Genomic DNA, 12628 nt, shown 5'->3' with positions numbered 1-12628 from the left:
GCGGTTTGCTAGTGACATCTGTCAACCCTAAAGTTCTTTGAGTGTGATAATTTGGGGGAAAACTGCTGCAACCTTTGAGATATCCAGTGGTAAAAGCCGCTGCTCCTAGAAGTCTATCAATACTCAAATCCAGTGAGCTGGTATTGGCTTTAAAAATCCTCTCAAAGATTTTATAGACCATATTACATACTTTGGTCCTAAACTGGATAATAACACCTTTAATATTTGCATACCATTTACTTAGAGAATTCTTTAGCACAACTTATCTTGTATTTAGAGACTAGAATGTTTTCTCGCTAGAACGGAGACTTTAGAACTTATTTAAATTAGACTCCACCTTAGGAGTGAGGAAGCTGAGTCCAGAGAGGGGAAGGTATGTGGCCCCTTACAGCACACAGCTAGTACTGCGGAAGAGCCGGAACCTGGGGCTTCTGACGTGAAGCCTGTGGTCTTTCCTGTTATTCCTAGCTGTTGTCATCTTGCTCATTGTCATTCTAACAAGAAGGGTGACAACATGACACTTTATGTGTATGTAACACTTAACAAAGCCTTTTGATATTCATTATCTTATTTAAGCTTCTCTGATGGGAAATGACTGTAAAATCAGTAATTTAAGGCATCCAAGACTGTTCCATCCTATAAGCATCAATGTTCCCATTTTGCAAATAAGGAAACTGAGATCCAGAGAAATTAAAAGACTTTTCCAGGAAAGTCTAAGTTACTAGACCAGCCAGTAGCAGTCATGTATCCTGACTCTGGATTAAAGTCTGCTTCTTCCATTATGCTACAGAAAAGGAGATCAAGTAGTTTGAAAAAAGAAGAGATAAATGATAAATGTAAATGGGCAGGAAGTCAGAGAAAGAAAAAGACTGGTTTATCATGACCCTGGTCATCAATTAAGACTGCTTTTCACAGGGTTACTGCCTACACTATCCCTATAACTGGTTCAGTTTTACCATATTTTGAAATGTGCAATTGGCTGTTGTTTCTCAGAGACTAAGGTCTATTTTATTTGTTTAAAAGAAACACAAAAATTATCCTAATCCTCAATACTTCTGCTATAATCGGAAGTGGGTAGGTGAGGATCCGCCTAATCAGTAATCATGTAGTGCTACCCTGTGTTGTCAGTAAGGATACAAACTTTGCCCTCAGGAGCTCCTTGACTAGCAGGGAGAAAGGTAAATAAATGTGCAATGGCAGTGCACAGGACTGGGCAGATGAGAGGGAGAGCTGAGATCAATGCGTGCGTGTGTCTCTCTCTCCCTCTCCTCCCACCCGCCCTCTCTCCCCACCACCACCACCGTCACCACCATAGAGAGACCAGAAGTATGAGAATGTTACCTGTTTATACTCCCTTGACTTTGCAATGTCTAGAAATAGAAGTGTAACCTAGGTTGAGCTCAATAGACTGTACCGTAGCAGTGATGTATTCTCAAGTACCCACAGCTGCATGACTCCAGGAGCAGTTTAGAAATGGAGACATCCTTCACCGCCACCCCAACCTCGAGCTAGGTCTCTGGGGACTGTTATGATTAAAGCCACCTACTGTCAGATGATATAGGTCAGCATTACACATATTGAAAGGGTGTCATTTTTTAATTCTTACTGTGACTATCAAAATGGTTATTAAGCACATGAGATAGATTTGGGGACATTTAACTCTAATCTTTTCCCTTCTTACAACCCTTTAGTCTTTAATAAGAAATAAGCCACCCAAATTAATCATAATGCTTAAATATGTGAAAGTGATTATTCTAAGCAGTGCTGTCTAAGAGGGTCTTGCCGGTTAAGACTATCAGCTCCTGATACTGAAGAGTCTGTATACTGGGGTCACTGAAGGATTGTAGCATAGAAACAACTAAGTTGTGTACCAGCAGGTTGTCCAGGTTCCAGGAGACACCACTTCCGGGGTTATCATAATCAACGACTGCTGATATCAGCCTACTGCAGAGTATTATTTCTGGTGTCATGGAGAATATATAAAGTTCATGACTTAGAGTTCACTTTTCAACAAGTTATACTTTACCTGGCATTAGAGACACAGGAAGAAGATGTAGAACACTAGGAAATGTCATCAGGTGTAGGATGTGATTCACCGAATGGTGTTTGACAGGGCGTTGTATGAATTGTTCTCCAAATTGTCTTTTGGGACTAACTCCCAACAGAAGAGCAAGGAGAATTTGAACCAAGTCCTGAAAGGATAGGTAGCTTGGGGTTCCATCTGTTCACCTGTTACACCATCTCAGATTCCAGATAGGAAAACTAACGTTGGTGTAACATGTTGAGTGAGTTGTACAAAAACTTGAAGAACATTCATTGTTCTGTTAGAAAAGTAGAATGTTTGCTTCTGTCTATCATGACTGAACTTTTCCTCATTTTAATTCAGTCTCTCACTGAATTTCTTTTCAGTGCACCCAGAACACCATCAAAAAGAGACCTTTGCAGTTGTTTTTAAGTGACTTTTAGACATTTAGGTATATACTAAATATTAGGCAGATATTTTTATTAGCATTGCTCTGAGTTAGAGCTACTAATGGAAATCAACATGGAATTATTAGAGTGTTTTCAAAGCTTTTGACAGAGTGGGTCTCTTTAAATGAAGGGTGTTTTTTTTCTTTCCCTTTTTTTAAAGCCCAGTCAGCTGCCTCATATTTACTATGGCCTAGTTGAAATTATATATCACATTTAAACCACGGTATTCAATCAAAAAATTATTCAGTCAGAGTTTTTGGTCTAATGTAGATAGATTGATACACACACACACACAAATACCCATATACATACATAGACATATATGCATACACATACACACTCCTTTTTAAGGGGGAAAAATTATGCAAGTGAAATAGCATTATGGGAGAGGAAGGAGAATTATGTGTTTGGGGACAGCAGGGTAAGAGAGACCAAGCAACGTTTAAAGATTCAAACAATAGCATTTAGCATGAAATCTACTTTTTATCATCCTTACCCAGCCATCAGAATGAAGAAAGACAGTGTCCAGCTGCAGCAGTAGTTTGGTAGCAGGAGAATTAGAAGTAAAGGTACCAGTGCCTGAGGGGTGGGTCATGAATTAATAATTGCTGTGTGGCGATGAGCCCCATCAGAAGAGCTGAAAATGAGGAAGTTGCCTTGCAGAGCGCTATCAATCACTCAGTGACCATAACTTCCAGTAATTAGTGTATTTTATGGGCCTTTGCTTCAGTGGCTCGAAAGCACATATGCTCCAGTCACAGCTAAACTTTGCCGGAGTAATATTCCAGGATGATTTATCCTCCTGCTGCATTGGGATATAACCCTATATTACGTGAAGATTGTGAACTAAGCTGCAATAAAGTGTAAGTTTAGGTACAGTTTGCCCAGGTTGAGACCTCAATGTATCATGCTTTTCAGCATCCATGGTTAGGCTACAGCAAGCAATCATTTTTAACAGTGAAACAAATAAAGCAATTAAAGGAACAGCGTTAGGATATTGTACTTGTGAATTACTGTTGCCCTCTCCCCATTTAAGTGTCCACTGTAATAAGCCCATTTCTAATTTAAAAAACAAAACAAAACACTATTAGGAACATTTGTTTGTAATGCTATCTTTTCTCCATTATTATTAGTAGTAATCTGTGGGGTAATATGTAGGACCTTCTGCATGATGAAGAATTGCCTGATTTATTCCCTGTGCTACTATGTGTAGGCTCCTTAAGTTAAAGTAAATTTTCTATCAGTGGATTCTGGTGAGCATGAGTACTTCTTTTTTAAATACTGGCACATGCTAAGCAGCAGTCCTGATGGGAATCTCACATTTAGGCTCTTTCTACACAAAGAAAACGTTATTTGTGAGCTCTTAAGAGCACTGGGTGCTTTTTGCATAGACACGATGAGTTATTTGCCGGGGTTCACCCACTGCACCAGATGTCTCTGGGGCCTTTGCTGGTGGGGTCCTTTGCCACTGCCAAAACATCTGTAGAGCCCAGAGTTCCTAGTAATTTAACAAGCTTTGCCATCATCCTACAGCATGACCTTGGGCAAATTAATTAAGCTTCTGGTGCCTCCATTGGGCCATAATTCTGTTTGTGTTAAAGAAATCCTGAGAGTTTATAGGAAAGTATTATGTGAAAAGAAGTATAACTTGAGTAAGGAAAGGATATGCATGGTTTGACTGTATTTTTTTTAAGAGTGAATTGTTTCTTCTACACCACTTTTAATGATGGTGTCCTTGAATTTCCTTACATAAAAACCAAGTGATAAGCGCATTTCACCAAGAATGGGTGGAAAGATATACATGGTTTCATGCTTTTGTTATATTTATTATCCCATCTTTAATTTGCAACATATTATTATACAAGTTAAAACAATAATAGTAAAGCAAACTAATTGTCTTTAATTAAAGTGAATTAGGTTTTGACTTTAATATATTTGATGTAGTGAGAACTGATAACGTGGAGGGTCCCAAAGGTTATTAGGGCATATTTCTGTTGGGCCTGATGGTGTTAGTAATAACCCTCTTCCTCATAGTTTTAGACGTGAACAAATATGTCACTTCATCAGTCTCTGTTACTCGCACTTATGCCCCTCCGCAGGGGTTGCAGATTCCACAAGTTATCAGCTAATGGCGTTATACATTAAAAATTGAAGCTCTCCTCACTCCGAGGCCTTCCAAGGCTTTGTTCTTAAGCCCTAGACACTTTGGAGTGCAGCTGCAAACTATAGGCAGAAGATTAAATTAATTTGTAACTTTTTTTTTTTTGGTCCTGCATTACTAAATCCTCCACATTTAATTGAAACCTTACTTCAAGTCGCTTTGTGTTTCTGTGTTCTTTGTTGTCAGTTTAACCTCCAAAGCACTTTAACACTGGTGAATTGCTGTTATATCCTTTGGATTGTTTTTAAACCATTCAGTAAGAGGACAGTGAAATTGACACATGGGAAGAAAAGTAAAATCTTAGGGTAGATTTTGAGGTATTTAATATTTATTATGGTCCTTCTTCACCAGCAGTTTCAGATGATTTAAACTCTCTCTCTAGGACTGTGTAAATTGGTCTTGGGATGAAATCTCACCTAGGGAATTTTATGTAATCCAGTAGTTAAGTCTGATTTTTTAAAGTTTCCCTGTGTCTGAATGCTCCACAGTGGCTGCTGCACTTCTGGAAAATGAAGGTTTAACTGTAGTGCATAATCTAAATGCAAAATCCTTAGATGGAAATTTAATTGTGTAAAATGTACACAAGGTAATTAACAAATTTTAGAACACTTCAGACTGTATGTAGTCTTCCTTCAGCTAGATCACTGCCTATATTGAAAATGCTTATTTTCGATTTGCAGTTATGCCGAGAAACATACAATATACATAAAGAATTAAAAAATCCAGTGCTCTTCAGTATAACTATATTTATAACTACTCCCACATTGTTGATATTCTAAGTGGGAGACTTGATCACCGACAGCATATCCTGAGTTTGTCTCCTGCATTTAGTTTCTGGCTACAATGTATGTTTTCTCTTTGTGATTTATGATTTCATGGTGATAATTATTTTTATTACCAGCAGAAGCCACTTTTTTGCTTTGTAAATAAATACCTCTATCCTAACTTCTTGTTAATATACAAAGGTGTCTATCATGCAGTTGTTATGTTTTTGGCAAATGTTATGATCACACCCACACACAAATACACTTGTTATTTAAATTAGAAAATCTAACATTCAAATACTACTAACTCAAGAGTATTTCATTGGACAAATCAAAGGTCAGTAAGATGACATAAGGAACAGTCCTAGTTTTACAGTGGAATATTAGTGGTTTCCTGATATTTAAATGTCTTCCCAACTGATAAATGTTTTCAGAGCATTCTTTTGCTGCCTTTTACATGGTAAATCTCTCACAACAAACAGACTATTTGGCAGTTTGCTGAATCTTAAGTATTTGGAATTAACTCTTTCACTGAGTCAAGTGATTTCAAGTTTTTGTTTTTTTTTCAAAATGTGTCAGAAATCCACACAAAAAACAAGAAGTTGATATTTTGACTATTTTATGCATTTAATAATAACAATTTGAGCTGCTTTGTATATAAATGACATTTTTATGTATAAAAATTTCAGATATATTCATTCGGATATATCCGACCATCGCGGCAAAAGGGTTAAAATGCACTTTTTTAAACATTAAATAGAATCCTCTTCCTCCCCCAGCTCTACCTCCACCACCACCACCCTCAAAAAAATAAAGCTTTTTCAAATATTTTACAACTGAGCCAGTGCCCTCCTGGGAATGAAAAGGATGTAAGAGTCATTTGATAAATTGTTGGCACTTATGTGAGTCCACATTTTTCAATATACTTTTTTTTTTTTAAACTGGACTTAAGCTGCCTATATTTAAATGCATCTTTCGTAAAGATGATAAAGAGAGCAAAGATTTCTATTGGCTTAGCCCTAATCTGTTTGCTTTGTTGTGATTCTTTTTTTTTCTCTAACTGTTAACCTATTTATAAATCTAAATCTACATACAGAGGTCATTGGTTGGCTGAACTTAAACCATTTTACTCAGTAAATTTAATTAAGAAAATACAGTGCAACTCATAAGTAAATGAGTTTTTTCCTAGTTTTAAACCAAACCACCCTCTTGAGTGCTGATTGCCTTGCCCGACCCCTGGTGATACAGAAACAGGCAAAATTAAAAAGGACATTAAAGCTTCATTAAATCTGAAACACATTTAGTACAGTGACATATCTGCAGGCCATTTCAGAGAAGATTACATACTCTCTTTTGTAAGTTTTCTAATTTATAATACCTTGACAATAAAAACTGGGGAAATGCAAGTAGATTAATAGACCAGGAGGGGTAAAAGACAGAATGGCCCCCAGTTCGCCTGTCTCTGAAAAGTTCACTCGTAGCATATGTGCTCCCTTTCCCCGTGAGGGTCCGTGTTTTTGACTCCTGGCAGCCTCATGAAGTACTTGTTCTTCATGCAGCCGTATCTGGTAAGAGCCCTTTTCCTTTTTCACTTTCTCCCAATTGAAGTTGATAAAAGGGTTCTAGGGCCTAGCTATATATTTCCTTCTGTTTTGGCACAAGATAAATAGTGTGGAACATAAACACTACAACTGCATTAAACCTGGAGGACAGGGACGTACATGGAAGGCAGCTCCCTCTCCTGGGGCCTTAGAACGACTGCTTTTGGTGCCTGCCTAATAGGACCGCTGCCAGTTTTCACTGGTGCAGAATTGGAATCCTTGGCCTGCTGTTGGAGCAGCCCAGTGGTGACACTGTGAGAGAGGAGATGAGTGTTATGCTGCTCTGGCCGAGGACGAGGAGCCATGGTCTGTCCTCTCACTCAAAAGAGGTCATACCTACAAGATGTCTGACAAGCAATTTTCCCAGGAATGTCGTTGACAAGTAGGACTGAGATGCCACAGGATGTAAGGAAAGTACATACAAAGCAAAGCCAGTCCCAAGAATGATGGGTTCACTAGTTCAAGCATTGCCACCTGTTCCCAAGCGGACTGGTACGGAGAGGCTTCCAGCTGACCAGCTTGCACTGAATTTTCTGTGTTCGTCTGCATGGTGTTATCTCACAGAGTAAATGAAGGCCATCAAGCATCCTTATTACCTTGTACCAGTCATGACAGAGAGGGGCCAAATAGATGAGGCCAAACAGATTCCCAAGATGGCTGAAACCTGGCCTCTCCAAGAACAGTGATGGCTTGAGAATTTGAGGCTTTCAGTTGAAGTAGGAAGAATTCACATTTCTCCCCTTATTCCACTCTCTTTTTTTAAGCCTTCCATTTATCATTGCTTAGTTCTTTAAACTGCAAGAACCAATGGCCAGTGTTGGCATCTGCCAGCTAGTTTAGACCTTAACTGTATATAAGGTGGGCAAATTTCTTCTGCTGGTAAGCCATAGGGGCAAAATTCTTCCGCAGACCCTAATGACATGTTCAACATGTACCCAAATAAATGGCCCAGTACCGTAGAACGGCTTGAGGTAGAATGTGCTAAATGTTTTCTAGTAGTTACTCATTTATAGCTAGTAGCCTTTTTAGGTTAGAGACCCTCTTTTTTTTGGTCATTCTCTAAGTCCAAATGGGAAGAATATGCCAAACTCATCGTGATGATAGGTGACAGCTTTGGTGAGCTGTCTCTGCCTGTCGCTTCGGTACAGATTAGTGCAAACTGCTAGTCCACCTGTTACACAGTAGACCACAGTATCTCCTGAATCAACGTGCACACTCTCGCTAGCCAGAGACACACTGTGTTTACAAAATGTAAGGCAAATCAATTGCCTGTATACTAGGGGCAGGGGAGAGCTGAGTCCCACCCTTTCCTAATTAATAACAGTACATAGACAACAAACACAATCACAAAGAGAGTTTGGTTAGCATTCACGTTCTCTTTCCTTCACTATATCTTGTGATGTTTCTGCTATTTATACTTGAAGGGATTAACAATATCCATCAAATGGAATAATGATGATATGATGTAACTTGATATCTTGAAAATCGATGAACTCTGAATATACAAGAAATAAGTACAAGGTAATGAAACTTACCACGTACTCCAAACACATTTATACATCCAAATGAGTGTTGGCCCTTTCAGAGTAGTCACCTTTCAGGGTTTTATGGTTTATCCCTATTATATTGCTATTGCTCAAACTGCTTTTAGAACCTTGAAAATTAACCTCAGCACCTTCATGTCTAAGATGAGTAAAGAACAAAATATTTATTCCTTGAATTTGGGTTTTGGTAATACCCATAGACTATTCAAACCTTTGTCAACAAATAATTTACATAGTCAAAAAGCTATGGGGTATAATTTTAAGTCCAAGATAAGATGTAAGATGGCAATTCTAATAAAGTAAATGTTCTCTTATTACTTGAAATGATTTTAAACATAATTCCAAAAAAAAAGGAGTTCACAAATGTTTAGCAGGTTCAGTGTCTTTGAAATAAATGCACAGTTTCTCAAGATCTAGAAAAGCAGTGTAATATGCTGGAAAGAACACTGGATTAAGTTGCAAGTCTTGAGGTCAGTCCCTAGGCTTCCACTGATGAACCAGGTGGGAACTTCTTCAGTGGGACTCAGGTTCTAATCTGTAAAATGGACTGATGCTCTCATGGGTCCATTCAGGCGTCAGTTCCCTGCTGTAACAATGCTATTTTGAAAGTAGTTACAAATACATACACAGGATTTTAAGCCTGACAATGGGCCACATTATGTCGTTGGAAAATGTTGCCACTATTTTCTTTAAATAAGTTACGGTATGTTTGGTAAATTTGATCTTATTACTTTATATCAATCCTATTCCTGGTCAAATCGTTTTGTTTTTACAGGTGAAGATCCAAAGACCAAAATTAAGTGGTGGGTCTAGAAACACATAGCAGTTTACAATTCAAGCAAAATTGGAAGCTCTAAGGATTCACTTTCACAATTTCAGACTTAGACCTGTAGTTCTGACTTCAGGCTTGAAATAGCCTTTTACCAGTAATGGTAGTTCTTTTCTTCTAACTATAGATAGAAAATGGATGAAAAAACTAACAAATACATGAGAATCATGGCAAGATTTTCTTTAAGTATGTTTCATTCCCCATTTCCTACAGCCCTTCCTATATACTTGTAGTTGAAATTCTACAAAGCTGTGTGCTGGGAACAATTAGGTATTCCCGTTTTACAAAATGCAAAGCCAGCCATCTCCATTTATAGTTTTACATCTCTGTCTAGAAAAAACTGTCACACACATGTAAATGTGAATAATGCCCATATAGCTGAGAATATTCCTAAGGGATAACATAGAAGGATAATGTTTAGTTGTTAAAATTGGGATATTTTATTGGGGATGTAACCTTGTTCATTGAAAATGTCCATTCTAAATACAACTCTTAATGTAATTACAGTAATCATTTAGTTGGTGCATTTGAGGTTGTGAGCTTTTTATATTTGCTGAATGCAATTCTGAAATTTAGTACTTGTCTGTCTTTAGGAGATCTGCCCTGCATGCAAATCTTTAACTAGACAAATATTATTTCCTTTCCCAGCTTGCTCTTGGGAGGTTTCCATATCCTCAGGTAAGATTGTTCATTACTGCCGTTTGCCACTGTGACATTCATTCCTATGTATGAAGGTGCAGGGAGCAATTGTGAACATTTGAGCCACATACAAATAAATCTGTCCTGTTAAATTGAAAAGTGGTATCTTAAAGGAGTCATTTAGGAGTCTCTATTGATTTTTGATTTTTTTAAACTCCAGATTTTTTCCCTCTTTGTTAAAGGTTGAAAGCCATCGTTGTGCTCTTCTTTGTGTGACATTGGTGATGTTTTCCCTTATTCTAGCCCAGTACCATGTGCTCATATTGAGATTGGAGAGAGGCACAGCCTTTTCTTGATACATTATTTGAGCTTTTGGATTCATTAAAAATTTTTGAATTAAAGGATTGAGATGATATGTAAAAATATTTAAATATGTCATTATTTTTGCTAAGCAAATAGATGACACCTAATTTTATATGGGTGTGATTTTGAACATATCCTTTTTTTTTAACTTGTCCCTTCCTAGTCACATTTCTAAGAAAACAAACTATCCATTGTGTTACCATTGCTGATGATAATCTTTATAATTTCTTTAAGGTTTTTATTATAGGAGAGTACTGGTACTTAAAATATGAAGCTATTCTGTGGTTTGAAAATGATTCCCCAGTGTGTGGGGGGAATAAGCGAAATGTCTAGAGAGATGAAAAATGAATGGTTTGACTGTTTTCCTCTGGTTGATGCTCACTGTTTTTCTGGCATCTTGGTCTGTACAGGCCAAAGTGCCTGGAGGCATGTCTGATTTAAAGGTGGTGTTGGTCTCTGCTCTTTAAGCATCTATTAACTTGCTATTATTATGCAAATAAGTGTTGTATTACACATACTAATTTATGCATGGTTAGATTATGCAGATGCATCACAAACATGGTTATTGAATAATAGGATGGGGCTTTTCTCTACCATCTTTATAAGCGGTTTTAAGCAAATTCTCCTGATACCCATGTGGACATTTAAAGACCTTCACTCACTGAAATGTCTCTTTTGTATCCTTTTTCTTTTACAGTTAAAGCCATCAGATAAGTGGAACAGAAACTGTCCAAGTTGTTAGGTTCAAGAGCGTTAGTCTCACTTTTCAAATTTGAAGTCTTCATTGTTTAAACATAATCTTTTCCTTAAAGAGAAAAACCTAAAATGTAGTAATCGCTTGGCATTCATTCTAGCATTTAGTGAGATTTTAGTGTATACAGCCTGGCTGCTTAGCTCAAGGTAGCCCATCAAATTAAAATCACATTTTCAGGATTTATAGCCCATTAGAATATTTATCTCCGTAAGCCTCTTATTCTGTCAGTAATTTTTAGAGAAGTCACTATTTGGCCAATTTATGCAGTCTCCTAAAATTCTGTAAATGAAGAGGCCCTATGTACTATATCTACCACAAGTAATGGTAGAAAACTTGTAAGCCATCTAATAAAAATGCCAAAGATTAAGAATCTAGCTATATTCTTGAGATTCCTAATGTCTAGGGTAATTAATCAGTCAGATTGGGTAAGTGATAAGTCTGAGAAACGGATTTCCACTGCATTTGACAAATGAAGCATTTGAAGGCTCTGGTCAGATTTGGGAAGAGGCTGTACATCTTTGCGATATTATTTTCTTGAATGTCTAAGTATACGTTTACTTGATTGGTCACAGTGGAAGTTGCAAGATTCTAATGTGCTGAACTCCCTAGTTGGCAATGACCTTTATGCCAGAGTTGGGGGGAAAACTGTATTCCTTGCATCATGATAGAATATTGTTACCAAATTGGGACTTTTACGTACTTCAAATAATAGAAGCAGCTTTGAGATGCCATCATGCCAGTTTCCCAGACTTAAACAGCAGTTTGTGTGCTTCGTTGTTAGAATCAATAATGACTATTGGTAGAGTTGGCATTTATTTTACAGACTTTGTACTATAGACTGAAGATTGGGAAAGAATACTTTATAAATTCCTTTCTTGCCCCCTCTCTTTTGCCCTCAAACAAAGCACATGAAGAAAACTATTTCTGTAGTATCACGGAGACTGGATTATGAAATAGTACCTTCTCTTTAGACCTTTTTACCTCATTTGAACCCTGAGCCACTCTGTGAGATCGCCTCCCCTAATAGACTGGGCAAATAGAATGACTGACGTGCTCACTATTGAACTGCGGCTGATTTGGTGCCGTTGAATCCCAAATGGAGTAGTCAGGAATGAATCATGGACTCTAAGGATTGGAAGGGATCTTAGACATCATTAAATCAAACCTCTCTTCCATATCTGAAAAGCAAACATCCACACTCTGCTTGAACACCCTCCGTGATAGGACACACACTACTTTACAGAGCAGCCATAGTGTCAAAGCAGGATTCTGTTTACCAGGCTCAGGACTGCCCCATCCCAATGTCACCCACTGGTTTGGGCCTTGAACACGTAGAAGCCTTTCACATATCCTTGAGATTACATAGTTGTCAGTCCCTTTTGTCCCTGGCGCTGGGGACAGTGCCAAGGCATTGCTGCTCTGAACTCAGAGTTGGCACCAGACCTGAGCCCTCTTCACTAGTGGCAAATTGAGAAGAAGAGTGGCCTGTTGGAAAGAGCTC

General features: G+C 37.9%; 1 protein-coding gene across 4 annotated transcripts in view; it reads left to right on the top strand.

The window, feature by feature from the left end:
- MAP2K5 (mitogen-activated protein kinase kinase 5) overlaps positions 1-12628 on the top strand; it is a 228706-nt gene that overhangs the window by 142064 nt on the left and 74014 nt on the right. For 3 of the 4 annotated variants that reach the window (XM_033108520.1, XM_033108523.1, XM_033108522.1), the window contains one exon: positions 10020-10049. The exons of the other annotated variant lie outside the window; for it this stretch is intronic. In XM_033108520.1, coding sequence (XP_032964411.1) covers positions 10020-10049 — 30 coding nt within the window. The remainder of the gene's footprint in view (positions 1-10019; positions 10050-12628) is intronic. 4 annotated transcript variants of the gene reach the window in all.

This window comes from Rhinolophus ferrumequinum, chromosome 6 (assembly GCF_004115265.2).
Source record: "Rhinolophus ferrumequinum isolate MPI-CBG mRhiFer1 chromosome 6, mRhiFer1_v1.p, whole genome shotgun sequence".
Taxonomy (NCBI): Eukaryota; Metazoa; Chordata; class Mammalia; order Chiroptera; family Rhinolophidae; genus Rhinolophus; species Rhinolophus ferrumequinum.
This window is presented reverse-complemented; position numbering and strand designations above follow the sequence as displayed.